Raw genomic sequence first — 21,339 nt, forward strand, 5'->3', positions numbered from 1 at the left:
TGAGAGCGCGCGGGAAAGGGTCGAAGCGTAAGGAGCTTGCTTCATCGGCGCGGCGGCGGAGAGATGCGTGTGTACGGTTATCGATATATTACGGGGGGTGGGGAGGGAGGCCGGCAGGGGCGCGTCGGTGTGCGTGCAAAAGGGTGAAAAGGAGGGACATATTTTATATTTATGGGTATTTGCCGCTACTGTGCTCTCGCGCCGGCGGCTTGCGGCAGAGAGCTAACCGACCTCCCTCTTCTTCCTCTTCTTATTCCCTCCTCTTCGCTTCTTCTCACTCCTTCGGTGCTCTATCCCGTTCCCGCTGCCACTCTCTCGGCTATCTTCGTTCCCGTCGCGGAGTCCTCAGCGCAGGACGCGCAAGCCGGCGGCCGGACCATGTGTCATCTCCGGTGCCATCCCATATTCCGTTCCTACCATGATATGCTCTCAAGACTCGTTCCACGCTCCACGTTGGATATCCTTTATAGGTGTGCGCGTTTGTCCCACATCTATATATAGATGCGGGGTGCCGTGTACGGGGTACAGGCAACATCATAAGAAAGGCTCCCGAGCACTGCCCGCCGTGGTCGAGAGGCACTTCGCGTTTATGTCGAAAAGTTTTTCGCGTAGCCTCGATTGGAAAATCCGATTCCCTCGCGCTCCGGATAGACTCGTGGGCGTTGAATAATGCAATTGAAAGAAACCGGACCGACGGTGTAAAACTCTTCTTGATGTCTGACTACGGGAGACTTTTTACGCAGACCTTCAGATTTCTCGCTCTTAGGCGATCTAATCCCTTCCTTATGACGCGTCGCGATAAACGCATGGGAGGATGAGTTCATTTTGAATTATATTTCGACGCCAATCAATTTTCTGCGTTATGACACGTAAATCTAAAGACATGGAAATTCGTAATGTATTAAAATAATATATATAGAGAGAGAGAGAGAGAACCGTGAATAGTTGGCGCGCAGTCTATTATTAAGTGTAAATACAATGCAATAAATATACAGAATTAATTAGGTGCCAATAGCTACATCATTTAAAGATCTGTTGGCAGTATGTTAGTTTTGAATATACGTGTGTTTATTTTCGGAATACCGAAGCCAATCAGCCTGGGAACGATTATGTAATCGCATTACTATGTAAGCCGAGAAACAGCACGGATCAGAGAACTAGTCGGACATCTGTATGTGTATGTGTTAATCAGTATTCTGAGCAAGGTTAATTCCAACAGTTACTTTGTTTACTATTGCCATCTTCCTCCCTCTCTACATTGACAAGTTCCGCGACAAATAATTCATTTTGACCACATAAGTTAAAAATGTACATCAATACTCACGACTGCTATTTTATTTTATTAAACTCCTGTATCGTATATCTCAGGAATTACAATCTCGTGTTTTTGCGTTAAATTACCGAGTTTCGTTGATGTAATATCAAGATTGCGTTGAAGATTGTCTCAAGAATATACACGAACAGCTGAAGTGCCTAAAAATTTAGTTAAACATATAGATCTGAAAATTTGGTTAAACTATCCAAATAATGATATGTAGGACGCTCAAACTGGATGCTACAATGTCAAAACTTTTTGTAGCATTGCTCATCATGTTTAAGATTTCTACATAATTATTTTGGTGATTCCATTAAATTATTTTCAGATGTATGTCTAGCTAAAGTTTTCGATACTTAGACCCGATTTTTCATTATCCGATTAACATGTAATTTAGATTTAACCACACTTGTCTTAATGTAAAAAGTGTGTTCTTCTAGCTATAATTAATCCGTTGGTTTTGTAGTGATAACTTTTAAAAGTTATTTACCCTACGAAACTACCAGTTTAACGATTATAATCACAGATAAAATAAATACAATTTTCATCTTATTATCAGATATAAGTCTAACCGTAAATCAACTAGCAAATGAAAAATCGGACTTTAACCAAGTCGTTCTTTCCGTGCATCGCGTAAGGAATATTAATGTACCTCTAAACATGTAGGATAATATAAATATTTGCCAAAGACACGGACATCGTGTTAATAGACACGATTATAAAAAACAATCTTTTTTACGGAGATTCCCGTATAGTGAACGCGATTTCCTACGAAGACTGTACGTTTGTTGGAGTCATCGTCGGCAGCGGCACCTTCGTCCTCCTCCCCCCCCCCCCCATCTTCCCCGTCTTCCTTTCTATTTCGATTGCTCTTCTTCCCCGTGCTCTTTTACCTTTTGCATACGTTTGCCGAAGAATTTACGAGCGTAGTTTGTGACCCGAGCCACCGGGTGCCTCATCCCTTAATTAAGGATTGTGCCACCGATGTGCCGTCCCCTACGTGGATACGTCTCTTCTTCGCACCGCAATGGTGCTGGCAGCCTTGACCTCCCTCCGACCTGCGTGCGAAACGCAGGTTGGAGAACGGGTTGCAGAACAGTCTACTCCAATCTTTATTTGATAACAGTTTATATCTGCGTTGCTTATAATTATTTGTTTTGGCGAACGCGCACGGTATTCGCTTGTGAATTCACTGTTGAAGCATATAAGGAATTCGGAACTGCTCGTTGGAAACTTTACGTTTAATTAAATACAAATCGCCAGTTTAACTTGGGAACGCTCTAAAAGTTATAAGGATTATTTAAATGGAAGATAATCGCAAACTACTTACTCTTAAACTACATTTTCACGATATGATATTACATTGTTCAACGAGAAACACTCGGGTACGTTTCCTAATAAAATAACATTAACCATTTGTATGTCGAAGAGATAAACGGGGGGGGATTATATAGCATATAGTTAAAATATGCATCTCTTCTTGATGCTCCACAGACGCGTTCCTCCGTCAACGAGTGCCTATACTCGCGTGATTCGAATCATCGAATTATATCAGCATGCGAATCGCTTACCCATCGCCCACGCACCAGCCAGTCAGTCGGTACTCGCTCGAGAGGATCGAGCGAGAAAGCAGATCGTGTCGAGCACACCGAGCGTGGATCCTTAATGCGGAGCGACTACGGGCGACGAACCGTGAGCGCCCCGTCTAATGCCTTCTAAAAGCATCCTCCGACGCGTAGGCACGCGGGGGTGAAGCAAGGGTGGCTTGGACGAGAGAAAATACGGGAAGCATTAGCGCGCGCGGTTTCGGGGAGTGGAGTGAAAGCGGAATTCGAAGAAACGAGAAGGAGATCGGAGCAAGGGGTGGGAGAGAAATAGTGCGCGGAAGCATTGTAAAGTAATTTGCCAAGGCGTGTCCAGGAAGAATCGAGAAGTCCTCACTTCCTTCGTCCCCTCTCGTTCTCTCGTGACGGGATCTCGGCGGGAAACGAGAGGAGAGGAAACGGGCACGACGCTGCCGCCGCGCCGCCACCCATGGCTGTCGGATGGATGGATGGATGAATGGATGGGCGGATATGCCGCGTAGTGATGGTTTACCGAAGGGGTGGCTTTATTACGCTCGTCGGTTTTCGGCTCGCCCGGGCGTGAAACGTTCAAAGATCGCACCAGCGGTGACGATTTTGAGGAGGGTTGGCTGCGACACGAAAGAGAGACATACGCTGAAAAATTGCGGCGTGTGCCGCAGATGCGGTTTGCGGTCTTCCGAATCGTTCCGTATCGATATACCCTAAATTTCATTTACAACGCTAAATTGTAAGCACGCGAAACGAGATATTCGAATAAAATATTTACGTGCGGACATTTTTTTTTATCAACATCATTTAATTCTTAAATTTCTGATAGCGATTTTGAAAACTCTTCAGAGTTTATGTTTTATTCGTTTGCATTAACTTGTCCGGATTTGTGTTGTGTTATCATAATATACGTTAAAATTGTGCATTAAAGCTCTTAGGCTTCTGATCATTTATGGATTTTCAGATTGATGACATCAGAAGCGAGAAAATACATAATGAAAATTCTTGCAAAATATATTGAAATAGAAATATTTTTCAATAAAACAATATTTGCATTTGATAGAGAGTATACTCATAAAATATATATATCAAAAACTCTTCTTTTCGATTAAACAAAATAATATTTATCTGAATTCAACAGCTGTCATATAACTTGTTTCATTTTTTAGTTAGCTCGATTTCAAATATATGATTATTTATCCATTACTGGAATACAAGAGAAGTTTTTGATACCTTTTACAAATATTCTACCGATTGCAAACATTGTTTTATTAAAACATTTTTATTTCCGTATGAGTATTTTTTTGAATAAGTTGTATAATAATGTTTGCAACAATTTTCACCGCAGGATAAAGCAGGAAGGAGCCTTAAAGTATAATATTATTATATTAATATATTATTCTTATCCATTATATATAATATATCTGCATCAAGCAATAACGGATCGATAAAAAAGTACTGCGAATATATTAAATTAAAACTTGTAATTAACAATTTATATTAAATTTCCAATATTTTAGTTTATAATACCGATTATTATAAAGTTTATAAAGTTTATAGTATTATAAAGTTCAGATTTTTTTCTTTTTTGCTAAATGATATATTTTTCTTCTTTATAGAACAAAACTTGGCAACATGAAATTAAATTCGTGTTATATCTTATAAGACATTGTGTACATTTCTTCTTTCAAATTCCGACATCTCCAACAAAGCAGAACGCAAAATTTCGCCTATCTCAAAGATCGTTTCGTTCGATCGCGAGATGTCGAAATATATCCTCGGTTTCCTCGATACCCTCTCTTGGAGATCGCATGCCTGCAACACGCCCTCGTCAGTCCTTTTTGCTACCGCTATATTTTCGCCGAAAGTACCTACGAACGTATGAAAGCGCTCGTCGAACCGTTAAGTGATGCAAGATACAAAAAGGTTCATTCAGGAAACGACAACTAGAACAGCATGCCCTTCAAAGGGCGGGAGGACGTACGAGACATGTTAAGTAGCGGACTCGCACCGCAGGCGTCGGTCGTCAAGGGTCGTGAGTTCAGCAGAGATTGGATCGCCCTTAGAGAGTTTACATCGTTTTCCCGCTAAAGAAACCGCAAAAATGTCAATAATCTCAGCTGGGTTCCAACGATTGCTAGAGAGCAGAGGCCTGAATGTCTTTTTCCTCCCAGGCACTCTTTTTTTCCTTCCAGATTTCTGATTGCTACAATGTGAACAATTTCGGGACAGCGTGAAAATTATTAATAACTATATTATTATAATTTCGCGAAAGTGTAATTTATTGTATTATTGTCAGTGCTAAACATTTATATAAAAAAAGACGTAATATTAGAATTTTAGGTTCAAATTAACGAAGTATGATTTACAAAAATTTGCATTTAATTCATCCGCTATTTCGTATCACATATGTAGGCATATGTGACGTAGCGATTCATGAGAACTCGACATTATAAAATATGTGTGTCATGTTAAATAACAATCTCAGATTACCTATTTATGCGTGCGTAAGCATAAAAATATGCAATATATCATTATGTTGCTAAATAAGTAAGTCATTTCAAAATTAACTGTTTAGTAGAGCTTTTAAAAAATTCTAAATTGAGTCAACGTTTTAATTAGAAGAATGAGTATGCAATACTTCACTTCCTTTCGACGTAATACTTTCAATTATAATATATTGTCTTTTAAACTAAATCATAAGTTCTGAAATATTCAAAACCGAAATATAGATATATTTGGATACATTTTTTATACTAGCACGTATGAAATATTTAATCGTCGACCTCTTGAAAGACAATTGCGAACAATCGAGAGATCTTTGTTACGAAAACCTCTTTTAAAAACCATTCGGAAGGTGGGAGGGAGGGAGAAAAAGAAAAGGAGAGAGAGAGAGAGAGAGAGAAACGACATTAGAAAAGTTAATTCTATATATTAAATGCCGATATATACAAAAGTATAATCATCATGTTTCTGACAAGAAACTACCGACTAGATAAGAAATCAAACCGAATAACTTGTATAACAACTGTATTATGGAAATAGGATAAGAACAATAAAATTACTATCTCTAAATCTAATTTATAACAAGTTATGAATATGAAAACTTGTAGTAAGATATGTTGATTGTAATTTTATTATTCTCATTCTATTTCATAGCGCAGCTGTTATTCAAGTTATCAGGATCTCTTCTAACTTATAGTCATATTTTATTAAGCATGCAACATAGAATTACAACCATATTAAATTTTTGCAATATATCCATTCTTTTCATTCTAGTAAAATTCTGTAGTATTTATAAATCGAGTTATAAATTTTTGAAATAAAGGTTTAAATATGACTAATCACGAACCATGTTTAAATAGCCGCATGAGTCGCGTGTACGGTAGCAGTAGGGAGCGCTGATATGCGCGCACTTCAGTGCGTTCATTAATACTCATAGGTGACTAAACGTAATCTGTAATTGGCTATATTTAAATCCTTATGTCGGAAACTATTGTTTAATATAAAAGTTTACAAATAATTTTTTTACTTAATTTTCTACAGCTTTTTTGTTATGGTATTTTGAATCGCGAATTTTGGGACACCCTGTATAGATACACTCTTTCCACTAACAGTCTGTTATTGAACACTTGATAATAAAAAAAAACATTTACTATTAATGTTACAAGATGCTGCAAAGCGGATGCAGATTTATATTTTACACCACAGGCAAATGTTTTTGCACATTATTTATCACTAAACGTTCTTCATTAACTCCGACCAGTTTTCGATATGACAAGGAAATATTTTAAGAATCATGCAAATCGACGAACACTTCATGGCCGATCGCAAATCGCGAGCCGATTCGTCGCCGTTGCTGACAACGACGACAACGACGACGACGACGATAACGGCGTCGCGGTTGTCCAGATGGAAACCGGTTTGATTTCGAGCTCACCATAAGACGCGTGTAAGACGCCTGCTCAATTATTCCACCGTAAATCTGAGCGGCAACGAACCCCGTCGCTGAAGCGATCCTGAGTGCAACAGTCGGCGCGAGAGGAATCGTTCTGGTTGATTTAAGCCGCCAATAATTGAATATCTCGATAAGAACTAGATAACAACTATCATTGCATCCGTTTACTTTGGCGAACTTGAAACAGTTGGAACATTGTCTCTTGCAACATAAGACAGATATTCCTTATACAGCCTTGGTCTTCAAAAGTACGTCCTAAGGACGTTTTCATGATGACCACAGGATGTATGTTGTGTACGAGTTCAGAGAGAGCTCTCCTATTCGTGTTGATGTTTTCATGTGCGATTGATATGATTTCTAAACAAGAAATGCTGAAACCCTCAAAAATTTGGTTGGAAAATATGAATCGAGTCTTTTAATTCCTTTAATGTCCATAACGAACCTGCATTCGTGAAACTGCAGAAACTGTGTCCTATTCCGCTTGACATGGCCTACATCATGCCTGTTCAAAAGGGACTGTTACCTGCCAAATTCCACACGAGTACCGTTATTTCGACACCGTTATACCATTTTTGAAAGAAATGTTTCTCCTGTGCATTTAATAAGAAAGACCGATTATATATATGAGAAAAAATTCAATAGAAAATGGATTAATGAATCATGTGCGATATATGAATAATATACGTAAATAAATGTGTATAGTTTTCTCAAGAATCACGCCTGTAATATTTTGTATATATTTTTAGATGATTTATCAATCATTCGCTGCTATCAGTATCGCTTTATGAATTTTAAAACGATGTATTTATTTTCTTTTTCATTTATATTTCTAATAATGTATAAAGAATACTGAAAATAGAAATGTATCATCTATTTATACCCTTATGACAGACATATTATATAAATCGACGACAAGTTAGTTTCACATAAAATAATCTTATCAATGACAATCTACATTCGTATTTATCAAGTTGCTTGAATATTTCTTTATTTTTATTTTTACTAGATGAAATCAACAGGACATCAATCTCCATCTTTCTAAATCGATACAATGATCTCGCTAGATTAGACTTCACTTAGAGTCACGCTAATCTATGAATGAAATTCGGAACTACGAGTGACTCCCACTGAATGATCCAAGATAAGTGACTTAGATTCTCCCGCATCTCGAGATAACGCCTTTTAACAAAATCTCTTAGCACGACTTAGCTGAATCACCTGATCGTGAAGGGCACTCCGGCACCTCGAGCAGGAAATATAAATTAATTCGGGCCGTTTTGAGGGGCGAAAGTCGTGACGTAGTAGAGGGTGGGCATCCATTCAGGGCTCCATTCATTCGTTCTAGCAGGACTATAAATCCTACGTTCTCAGATTCATTGTCCAGTTCGACGATCCCTTCGTGAGAACCGGACGTATGGGCACTTTTCTCGCGTATCTATTTAATCCTTCGCGCACTTGTTTCGGCGATGAAATATAACGTATTCGATTACGAAGTAATAATGATAATTATATGGACAACGCAATTGCATTCATGGTCTGAAGAAAGCAATGCAAGTTTTGCAATTTAAACGATAATGTCTGTACAAACTATATTAAAACATTTTAAACAGGTACTTTTATATAATCTCTAATAAAAAAAAAACGCTATATGCAACTAAAATATTTAGTTGTTTCGCATCCTTTAATAAAGTAATTAATCTTAACAAATTGAAAAAAAATTTTATCGCGTTTATCTCCACGTCAATGGCGCTTCAGCTTCAATTTTTTTAAAACATTAACGTCTAAAAGTAGATCAAAAACGAATTGCATAAGCGCACATAAGCAGAATTATTACCCCGTCAAGGGAATTTCTTTCCCGCTACGATTCGCAGATAAAATCTCGGCATTCTATTAGCGGTCCGAGCGGAGACCGATCTTAGTCATCTCTGTACCAATAAACGAGTCGTTTGTCGGTAATTAACTATGCCGAGAGATAATAGGAGTCTCTAGAGAGGCAGTCATGGGGAATATCCGTGAAGACTTTACCACAGGCTGGAGAGTCGTTTCCTGTCGATATTCGCTGCTCTTCTCGCACGTCGTGATGCACACGTGGCGCAATACGCGTCACAGAGAAAAGGGCGATTTAATCCCATTGGGAGTGCTAATCTTTGCGCGCAGGAAATTCCCCCTCCCACTCTGTCAAAACCTCATAAACCCCACGACGTACAGTAACAATAGTCGGATCGCGCCACCGACCGTGAAAATAGGCCGGACGATATGTCAGCCCCTAGCCTCTCCCTATCACATTTTTCACGCAGCCGCCAATTTGTCGCCATCGAAAAAATTTCTACAAGTGGCTTCCATAGCACAATTGTGGAACATCTTTTATAACTTTCTCGTTTTCATTTGCAAGAAATTATTTTAATCGATCTACGTTGCCCTCCAGGCAATAAATGCAGCAAAGCAAATAATGTGCAAAATTTGTTTTACATTATATTGTTATGTGTTTAATCCTAGAACGATGTCGCTATTGAGCAATACAGTATTGTTATATCGATATGTAAATCTTACGCGCACAAGGAACTAGGAGGTCCAAATTAATATATAAAGTAAACAGAATTTTTAAAAACTTATCTCCACTTATTCTAGCTTTAGCATAGATTAGCAGATTGGACCTCCTAATCATCATAGTGAAGACAGTTTAACGCTTAATGATCTCGCTTACTCATACATAAAATTTATGTATCGATAGCATTCTAGGATTAATAACTTACATACGTACTATGAATTAGCATTTAGGCATTATAAATACAAAACTAACATTTTGGAATGCAGACTATTTACTCGATCGAGGTACGTGGAAAATGCAATATTCTAATGACTTTCACGTATGGGTGAATAAGCATTAAAACGGTATTCTAATTGGTTCTTTAGTCCCTTATTACGAATGCATATTTGAATTTTGAGTTTACATACGTTTATGTAGACAGTCACATACAAGAAGCACCTTGAGCGAAACAACTGAGAGAAGTCTCTGAACGCGCGATTGGCTCTCTGGCATTTCTCCTTCTGAACGCAGATGGAGAAACCGTCTTCTCGATTCAACCACGACTCGTGTTCACGGTCTTGTCTCTGCGGTCTCCTTTTCAGAAAATATCGGAGACAGGTTAGACAGGAGACGCGTGAGATGGAATCTAATCTAGAAATGTAGGAAGTCATTTCTACATTTGAACATTTGGAATTCCTTCTAACGTGTCTTTTAATGATTTTATACTATTTATTTTACAAAAAGAGAATGTCTCGTCTGCAAAGGATAGCTATATTTGATTCAAAAACTCTCTCGTGTAAAAAATTTCAGCTGTGAATCCAGCTGAGAGATTAAGACTAGAGGTTTGTTTTTTATTCCTGCGTTAAATTGCATTAGAACTTTTTTGCTTTTGCCACAAATAGTAAACATTTCACTTTCAAAAGTGTACATTAGATTAGCTACATAAAACCGATCTAATATAAACATTTTAATCTTTAATGCTTCTCACTTTGTTGTTGTAATTTAAAGGAAACAAAAAATGCAATCTCTAAGGAGATTATGATTTCAATTGGGACGTCACATAATGTCAAAAATACCAAACACTGAATACTATGCTCGTACTATATATGACAGGTGGGAAAGTGCAACCTGTTGTGGGAAGACTCAGTCAGCACTCGAAGCCGCCTCGAATGCGATCGATTTCAGAGGTATACGGCGTATCTGTTGCGCGCTCTGTTGTATCTTCATTCCCATTTTGACGGAATAAAAGACAAGAAAAAAAAAAACGAACGTTTCCCGTCGGCGGATCGAGCAGCAGTTCAAAAGGAATCGTCCGCCCGCCTTGAATATTCGAGCATGTCCGCGTGCTTGTCCCGGTCAGCTTTCGAGAAACGAGGCGACCGGACAGGTTGACGCGCGAGATGGAATCTGCGCCTTACGAGGGACGCCCGCAGAATGTATTCTACGTGTCGCCGATGTCAAACGGTTAAAAGGCTCCGAGACATGCTCGACCCGTGTATCGCGTCGTCTATAGCGTCCTATGCCGGTGTCATCCAAATTTCTCTGAGAACTTTGTACGAAGAGGATCGTCCCACTCAATGCACTTATCACTTCTTTTGCAATTGCTACCTCTTGCTGTTACCGTGGCGGTAGTTGAAGAAATGTTTTTCGTAGTTTTGAAAGACACGACGACGGACTCTGAACGTATATTGACCTTCGACGCTATACGAAACTATAACGAAGATCCATTGAAATGTCGAACCCATCTATCGAAATATAAGTTTGCTGAAGTCGGGTTATTTTTCTGTATCGTAGTCTATACCTGAATCTTTCTATTTTCTTCCTTGTAGTTCGATTCTTCTGACAGGTGGATTGTGTCAAGTTAGAATAATGAATCTGTCGTACCTCGACCGAAGTCTCATGTCACCAACATGTCGCCATGATTCTCAACGCATTTTTCCTTTTATTTATGGTTTTCTCGTCACTTTGGCTTTGTCGCATAAATACGTAATTCGATAGGAAATTGTTAGAAAAGTCACCTCTAATTTCGAATTTTGATATCTTTTATTTCCGGATATGAATCGAAATAATATATTCTTTATCAAAACGTATACCGCCTACAATACGGATAGTTTCATTAAAAGCTTAATGATTATGATTATTCATATAATTATTTGTGCGTATCTATATACCGATTGAGAAAAGATTAAGTAACTTATATCAATTATAATTCTAAATTTCGAATATTACAATCGAAGTTTCTTTCTACAATCGAAGAAGAAAAAGAAGATAACTGTATGTGAGAATATGTTTTCTACTGCTACAATTAACTTTTTAATACTAAATAGTTAGCTTAGATGCATCAACTTTGGAGCAGACATTGTACAAATAGTAATATCTTAAAAACAGAAGGTCCTCAGATCATTATTATTCTATATTATTGTTCCCCAAATATTTTGTGAAATTTCTGTTTCTATGGAGTTCGTGCTGCGTCATCAGCTACATCATCATTGTCCAATATCTTATTTACATTTCTCGTTTCTTGCAAAATGAATTTTAAAATGGGATTTTAAATCCCTGAAGGTGTTCTAGATATAATCATGGTGAAAGAAGACTTCCACCAAGAACATAATAGATTTTTGTCTGCAAAATCTAAGAATAAGATGAATAATCTAACAATGAGAATATCGTGCAAAAATGTAAACTCTTTCGTTATATATTTAATCATTGACATTATGTCAGCTGTCAAAACTTAGAAAGGTCATTTAGAAGGAAAAAGAAATTACTATTGATTCACATTAGATATTTCATCGATGTCCCAGTGGAATGTCTTAGAAAAGCTGTTTGTAAAAGTGCTGATCCTTTCATACGATTTGAGAATTATAGAATAGGAAAACTAACATAATCTCGAAAGACTCGTCAAAGTCAAGAGGTTCTGGCGCCGTTTTTTAAAACATAAACATGAATATTATTTAATTCGAAATGACGTTATTTAAGTTCTTTAAATTTTGAAATGTTTAATAAATGTAAGTGTTATTGAATTATGTCATTCTTTTGCGGACTCGAAATTTCAAAGAATTGAATTTTTCATATTTTACTGAAATCTAAATGCTTCAGTAGCATTGTTTCATAGACAATCTTTTTCCGAATCTGTAAAAAACTCGAATTGGATGATACATCAAGATATCGATTATCCAGACTAATTAAGAGACAACAAATACACTTGTTATACTTAATCGTCTGCAAAAACTTTCAAATAAAGAAACGATATCCAAAATGATATAAGCCATAGAAATATCAGAGTAATTCAATTCCAAAACTCATAAAAAATTTGTAGTATTTTATAATTTGAATATCTATAGTTAATATTACGATGATAGCTATTAAAATGACAGTTATTACAAATAAAGAATGTCAACTATTTTAACCCCGACTATACATTTAAACATATAAGAAATTTTCCGGAGGAGGAATATTTCTTTCTCGATACGCGTGTATCTTTGAAGAAATTCATAATGTAGAAAAGAAGAAAAAGAGGAAGAAGGGGAGAAGTATAGGCCGTGACGGGGCCCGTTCGCGTCAGTCTCTAAACAGACCGCGTTTACTCGTCGATCATCGGGAGCCTGGGTAAACAGCGTTTACAGGGCCCGCACAAACGAAACGCCAAATTGTAACAAACTGATCTATAACTAAATTACACGCTGTACGTCCCGTTTCGACGCCCTCCGCGCGCAGCTATATAAACACGTCAGCGCGCCGCATTGTGTACGACTCCCGAATACGGAGATCGAAGCTGCCCATTGTTGGGTTCTCGCAGCGTTGAGAACGCGATCGCATCCCATTCTCTGGACGCGCGTTCTGCGTCCTTATATGCGTGCGAACTATGGGCCGCGAAAACTCGGCGAATTCGATTTTCATTTCAAGTATGCGATGGAGTGCCTTCTAATTGCATCATCCTTAGACACTTCCTTGCACACAACGACACAAGTTGTGTTTCAATTGTATAATTGTCGAATATATCCGTATTCGACCCGAGATCAGTCTAGAGGTCAGTCTGCTTAATGTGACTATAAGTGTATATACACTTTTGAAACTTAAAATGAGATAGGTATACCTATGTTTGATATTCGTCGAAAGCGAGAAAAAGAGTGTGCGTCGATGGCGCGTCTATTGTTGTGATAAAATGATTGCGTTGGAAAGAACTTAATATTACATTACGAAACGAGAAAATAGTTTAGTCTTATTTCGTATAAATACATATTTAAGAATATAGGGCAGTACGATCGATTAGCAGTCATCGATTTAAATACAAAACCAGAGTGAGAGGTATATATGTATTATATATAAAAAATGAAGTATCCCTCGGGTTAGATTCTCAGATGGTTCCGTTAATTTTTTCCGTCGCTTACATTCATTCGTGTTTCTAGAAGAAATAAAGAAAAGAAAGAAAGAGTCGAAGAAAAGAAGAAAACGAAAAAGACAATGTTTTTTCTTCTATTTTTTTTTCTTCCTTTTCTTTTCTCTTTGTTTTGAATGTGTATTTATAGCAGATCAGATTAAATGTTTTCTTTGTAATATACAATAACGATAAGTTCTTTTCGACGCGATTATTTTACTGTAACAGTAGATTTTTCTTCAATTTATACATATAATCGCTAGAAATTTAATATACTATTCTATACTAAAATCTACTGATTTTTTTAATATCATATTATAATGGCATCTTTTTCAAAATGCATAGGAAATAATTGTTCTAAATTTTTATGTACACACAAATTATAAATTTTGTCAAAAATTTTCTGCCAAATTCTTTAAATGTTTTCACTTGTTATATTCATGTATACGAAAATATGTTTGTAAAATGTCCAAAACGAATCTTCGTACAGTGCAAACTTGTGTTGAAAATTAAATTCATTTATGAAAATACATCAAACGTGAAGATTAATAATTAATGAGCTTTTGCCGTATAACACGTACGTCAATAAATAGCATTTGTGCATCGAGGGATAAAGATTTCTTTGTGTGCTAACTTTTGTTCTCGAAATTATGAGCTTACGCGACATTGCAGTAAAATTAAATGAAGCTCGCAAATCGATAATCTCTAGTAAAACATTGTTGTTCGACACTTCGCGAATACCAATCGATACTTTTATAAGGAACCAGCTACTAACGCGGAAAATCTTGTTACTTAAAACATCATTTTATTATTTCTCAAATAGTCCTCGAGCGATTACACAAATTGGAATTGGCGTTTTCTCAGAAATTCCAAGAAACCGTTCACATATTCCTAATGCAGATCTGACAGTAAAAGAAGACAGTAACACAATAGAACCGTTACTTTCCCAACAGAATGTAACAGAAGTGGCATTTTCGTTTACTTGAAATAATTTTCTTCAATAAGTCGATTCTGAATATCGATCGAATGAATGAATGAATGGATACAACATGAAGCGAACATGCGAAAACATGCGGAAAACGACGGCTACATAGGAATCATTCATTCATTGTAGCGACACACGTTCGGCAAATAATGAGATTACTACTTGCATCTCTGGCTCGGAGTCGGAGGCTCGTTATTTGATCGCAGCATCCGGTCGAAGCAGGGAGTTTGGTAACGAGCTTTACATATAGAAATGCGAGCGCACGGCATACCTGGCGATCAAAGGGCCGCGTTATTCACGCTTAACTCCCGATACTTAAAGAATCGTCGACGAGGCTTCAACCCTTACCAAGGAGAGGTGCGTATTTCGACCGAACAATATTTTATCCCTGCATTCGGAAGCAAATGGGTGTGTCTATTTATAGATACATATAGCTATCGATGATAATCCAAGGAGGGATTTCGAACGAAATCTTTCGGTTTCGCCAATTAGATTCCTCTCTCTCAGAGAAAGCGCCAGAGGAGTATCCGAAAGAGATGAAGGACGAGATCGGTATGAAGGGACGAAGGTATGTAATACCTGAGAGAGAGAAAGAGCCGCGCGGCGCTTCTTCTCGTTGGTGACACGGGGCGAGCCCAGTTAACGCGACCTTTAACCAATTCATAGGCTCGGGTTAAGCCAGGATTTGCGGCTTACACTGATGGTGTTTACCACCACTACGGGAGATTTAGCAGTTTCTGCGGCAGACCGGCCTTGGACCGCGCCGTGCCCGTCTCAGCCAGGTAGAGATAGAGGTACGCTGCTTTGCGGAAGCACGACAGACGCGATGCTGCTTTTCCGTCGCTTGGCCAAACTGTTGGCTACCACTAACCGCCACTTCATGTATCACCAGGCGAACCGTGTATTATTGAGCACACTCGCGGCTTGACATACTCTTGCGAAAACCGAGGCAGACAGCGAAAGACGGATGTTGGAAGAAGTTCAACGAAGAGACTTGAGATACGTATTTATTTTTTTTTTTTTTAATATTCAATAAAATTTACATTCAACTTTAAAGATTGAAGTAAGAACAATGTTAAAGAAGCCGTTTTTTTTCCCCACTGATGGAAACGCAAAAAACGTTTTATTTTTACTGGAAAATAGGCGAAGTGTTCCCCACATTTTCAACTTTAATAATACCATCGTGTTCAGCAGCTTGAAATCTATAAGATTCACTGTTTCCATTAGTGGGCAAAAATAATCTTTTTTAACATTGTTTTTTTTTAATAATATATGGATTTTATATATCATGATCCCTGGACAATCTCGATAGTTCTTTGACCGACAGATCTCGAACTGGAATTTCCATACTTTTTAAGAGACTAGATTGTGAATGAACCAACCAGAGTTTGTGGGCGTTATGGCGCCAATAGTCTGAAGTGTTTCTGGGATCCCAAAAACATGCGGCGACAATAGTAACCGTTGACACAACTACAATGCTCCTGTCGTTTCTTGCACAAAGAAAAATCGTAAATCTTGTCACGAGAGCTGTCAAATAGGCTGTAAAGTTGCTTATTTCGGATCCAATTACGACCAAGTAAATTCGCGTGTACGTTCTGTAATAGCGAGTGATAACGGAATACATGAACGGATGGCCGTTCGATGAAAGGCATCGACGAGGTTAATTGGAGGCCTGGAAGAGAATTATAATGGCGACGATGACGCACGGATACCGATAATTCGTTATGTTACGAACATTTCGTAATGGTGCCGGACCGTATCTAATGGCCGGGATCCGTGGATACGCGTCGTCCTTTCACTTCTTTCCGGCGAGATTCTTCTCTCCCGGTAAGCAAGGGTACGTTACTTGGCCGTAAAAATATACCGCTATTCCGTGAAAGACCTACCGATTGCCCTTTATTGCCAATTGTTAGTCGCACCGTTACGCGCGAGTCATACTTTGAATATCCACGCATACACAGGCGCGCGCGCGCGCGGGGTTAGGAGATCTCGGAATTTTTTAATGCCACGATTACAACATTTTGATTAAGTACTCATAGACGTTTCACGCGCGAGGAAGCATGCCGCAATGAACATGCGGGTAACGTTAAGCGTACTCAGCGGCGCGAGGGATAATGCTAAATCTCGTAATTATTTAATTTATCGGCTCAACCTAACTGACTAATAAATCAATGTTACTTTAGAATTAAATAATTTACAGACTGTCAAATTAAAGTGCATTCTTCACAATACACGAATGCAATAAATCATAGAATAAGTCGTGTGTTATTATCGACTCGTATATAGCAGAGGACTGGACAATAATTGATAACGCTTTGTGCTCCCCTATCCGTACAACGCGGTATTTTATTATGATCTTTACGGTATTTTAGCAAAGCCGTCATGTGCTTAATGCGACATTATAACAGAGCGAAATTTTCCGGTGAAAACTCCTCGTGCGGATAGTACCAAAGGCGATGGAGTTACGCATGAAGTACAATCTTTCGTCGACATCATTACCCAGCGTCCATTAGGGACTCTCACAAAGTAGTCTCGTGCCTTTGTGCATTCTATATACACCTCTCCACCTACACGCGCGGTAAGTTTTCTCGAAATTCACGGAACTGAAAGCTCCCACCTCCCTTTCTCGCTTTCTCCTCTTCCACTTGCGCCTTTCCGGGGAGAGCTCGGTGCAACGCGGATCTCACAGCGTGCGCCGTTAATAACTAACTATATACCTTCGTATATGTGCTTTGTACATGCACAAGCATTTATTTCACGTCGTAACGACAGTGGCACGCAACGAAGAAAAATACGACGGGCTCGCGCGCTCACAAAGAGAAGAGCTCATTGGATATCACAGATAAATATCGTGCGCGTAATTTACGATGAGCGCCTTAAAAAGAGGGGAAAAATTACCTCGCTCGCAATTAATACGAGAGTTTCACTTCTGCCCTAATTAAATAGTACGGCAAAGCTGCCTTCCGTAGCTTTCCATCCTCTGAAATTGAACTCAATTTTTAATGTGTAACGGCATATCATTTCACTCGCTATATATACAGCGGCGACATGAATAAGAAATTGTCATTTTTTTAGTTGCCTCGCAGAAAAAGTTAGAAAACGTGTGAAAACAAAGAAAGAATGTACTTGAAGAAGCTTTGTTCTTCTACAAAATTAGTGATTATATCAAAATGCTATTTAAAAATATTAATATACTATAAAAAAAAATGATTAAAAAATTAATATTACAAAATTTTAATGATTTTTAAATCGTTGAAACTTTCTTCCCAGAAAATTTCGCTTTATAAGTTGTGTCACTTCTGAAATGAGGAAACGAGTATTTTTAGCAACATAATGAAAAAATTCTGATAAATAAAATCAATACGAGTTCTTTTGACAATTCTTGTTGTCTCACGCATTTATTGACAAACATTTAAAGTGCTTTTTTTTCCAAAGAACTGTACAGAAATGTTCAATACACAGAGCACTTATATATAAAAACAACAATGGAGTTTTTTTAACTTCATAAATATGGATTTTTAGACTTATATAGATGCTTTTTTATTATCTTGTAAATACCTTGTTTACTATGTAAAAATTTATCACATAACATTCATTTATTAAACTTTTATTCTCCTTAGAACAAGAGTTCCCGCAACTTTAATTTATCACGAAATTTTACTCCTTTCACTTCGATATTTGTTTATTTAATTAGGTCGGTAACTATTCCACCAATCAACTTATCCGAGCCGCCGTTGATCCGCGGGTTTGTCCGCAGGCAACGGCTACGTAAACGCATCGGAACGCGTCGGAGAAAAATATTCTCGCGCGCTGTAAAACCTCCTACCGGCATGAGGCACACGCACGAGAGGGCCGCGCCTCTAACACGCGTGTGCTCTCCACGCCGCATCGGCATACCTGTCGGTCGCCGTGGCCAGGTAAATATGTAGCCGGACCCGCGGCACATATGTATCCGCACATAGCAGCCCAGTTGGGCCTCTAATGATGATCTACGGTTAGCTACCGCGCACAGCTTCTATAAACCTCCTAATTTCTCCTCTATAAATTCGTCGACGGGGGCGAGGGCGGGGGAGGGGGAGGGGGGAGAACACCCGCTTCCTTCGCACGCTCGCCCTTTCTTCCTTTTTTTTTCCCCCCACTGAGTCCCGAGGGCCCAACGATCGGGGCCCCTCTCTCTTTCCCACCGCGGCCGTGTCATAAATGCGCGACTGTGTTTAATATTTTCGCGAGCCTGTGTGACGCATATCGTTTATTATCGACCGACGGACAGCGAGAGCGGGAGGATGAGAAGAGAATGATCCTCTTCGAGAAAACGAAGGCGAGACGAAAGAAAAGAAAATAAGGAGAAGAGGATCGCTCTTTAGGACGAATCCGTGTGATTCTGCGCGAACTGAGGAATCGGGAGATACGACAAAGAGGCGACCGTGAGACTCGCATTTTTTTTTTCTTCTTTCTATACCCGACAGCTGAGGAAACACGGTGGTTCGAAATATCCATCGACGTTTTTCATTTCTGCTTCTTCTCGATTCGCCTTCCGATCATCAATCAATTGACAAGTGGATCGCGAATGCCGTCGGAGAGATTCGCGACGGCGTTACCTGCAGACAGTCGTAAAACGATGGCGTTTACGCGAAGACGCGAAGGCGCGGCTTGACGATTTTAAACATGCACGAATAGCGAAGGGACGTTAGGGAAGCAAGCGCGCATATGGGCGGCGTTAGAATTTAACGAGCCACTTACACGTGAATCGTGAGTTACACCGGAATGTCTCGTAGATGCACGGTCGGTTGAGTACGGTATAAAAATGCCAGCGTTATGATTTACCCCGTGTATCCCATTTGCGATTGTATTCCTATGAAATTGCCGCCGGCCGACGCGATGTCTATTCGATGGTGGTGGGCGAGCTATCGCGGATAATTTCGATAAATAACCGCGCGTCTTTTCGCGTTTACGCGTTTGTACAAAGTTTCACGATGTTGTGCCACTTGTAGCTAACGTGGGTCTTATTGGAAAATATAGCTCGCATGGCGAAGTAACATTCCATAAGGGAATGAGATGTTTGACTGCGATGCAGACGTCAGCGGAGAATTCCTGTTCGCTAATACCTGGCGAAGTAGTTCGACCGATATCTTCGGAATTTGGAATCGGAGGTGGAGCGGATGACAAAAAAAATGCGTGCGCCGGTAAACCGGTTGCGCGAATATGCCATTGGAATTCGAGTGAAAGTAATGAAGCTGATGAGATAAATGGTGCGAAAATGATTATGGAACGATTCGCAAAAAAATACCTGTCTTCCAAGAAGATTCGCCGTTAATAAATTTTGTCATTTTCGAGTTGACGTCTGCAATTATTTTACCGATTGGACGGAGAAAAATGGATAGTCGCACACACACACACACACGCGCGCGAGTTTAGTAAAAATATTCTGGCTATTTTTGATAAACTTATGACAAACTTTGCTTGCCTGAAAGTAAAAAATACCGAAGGTGTAAGATGAAGAATACATTGCACTTGTAGTAAAGCCATTCGAAATTAATTTATTACTTTACTTTACAATAAAATGAATTATATATTATTTTCAAGACACACTTACACTTTTATCGCGAAGTGAAATAAATTTTGTCAGCGCTAAAATAAAATATGCCCGTTGATGAAGTAAATTCTAATTAGATGGTAATTTATAGATTAAGAAATAGTAATAAATTGCAGTAGCATAAAATTTATTTTATGAAAAGAGAGAGTACAGTATATGACTATATGACGATTGCTAATTTATCAGAAAAGTAAAGTCGCCTATCCCTATAAATGAATTCGCCAATTTCATAAAATTTACTAGAATTCCAGCGCATATTGCTTTACCTTTTTCTACGTGTTAATCCCGACATTGCATTTATATCTTGATTCATCAAAATTTCTGAGTTTTGATGAATTGCCAAATAATTGTCACTTTAATCCATCTAAGACTAATAAATGACAAATCATGGATATTTTACGTTCACACATTTCAAAGACTCGTTTACTAAAAATGATTGTTCAATTTTTAATCTTAGGTACACATTTTCGATACTTTTGTCCAAAGAAAGACAGCAATACAAAGAACGCGTTTATCTTGACAGTTGACTGACATTGTTGAGAAACAACAATGCAACTTTGTTGCTTTAAATCGACAGAAAATGGAAAGCATTTCCGCCGGGCAGGCTATTATCGATACATGTCCTAGCACTGAAAGGTTTATGAATTTATTATTTGCGAGGTAATAATTAAGAACGTGTCGCTACAGGATTACGAACTGTGTAAAACTTGAGACGCGACAAGTTAAGACAATAATATTATTATACGCTCGCGTGCAATATTTTCTATTTTCTCAATATACACGGTGCACGCGTTTTGCTGTATCTGTTGTTTAGACGGCAGGATTGCGAGTCGAGATGCCGACAAAGTACGATCCCGGCGGTACAGGAGAAATCGAAGGGCGGATAGGAAAGCCGGAGGAGGGAAAACATCAGGGCGGAGCTTGAACACGGGAGGAGGAATAAAACGCGCAAACTCGTAACGAGTGTGCCTCTCTTTCTCCCTCGGCGCGTCCTTCTTCCTCTTGTCTTTCC

The 21,339-nt window shown here is 38.7% G+C and overlaps 1 protein-coding gene across 1 annotated transcript in view; it reads left to right on the plus strand.

Annotated features, from left to right (window-relative positions):
• The first annotated feature begins 15,270 nt into the window (after positions 1-15,270).
• The window catches only part of LOC108775002 (orthodenticle 1), a 35,088-nt gene continuing 29,019 nt past the window's right edge, over positions 15,271-21,339 (plus strand). Inside the window, exons 1-2 of the mRNA XM_018541274.1 lie at positions 15,271-15,302; positions 15,401-15,635. Coding sequence (XP_018396776.1) covers positions 15,271-15,302; positions 15,401-15,635 — 267 coding nt within the window. The remainder of the gene's footprint in view (positions 15,303-15,400; positions 15,636-21,339) is intronic.

The sequence above is a fragment of the Cyphomyrmex costatus genome, unplaced genomic scaffold, assembly GCF_001594065.2.
Source record: "Cyphomyrmex costatus isolate MS0001 unplaced genomic scaffold, Ccosl1.0 scaffold281, whole genome shotgun sequence".
In the NCBI taxonomy this organism is placed as follows: Eukaryota; Metazoa; Arthropoda; class Insecta; order Hymenoptera; family Formicidae; genus Cyphomyrmex; species Cyphomyrmex costatus.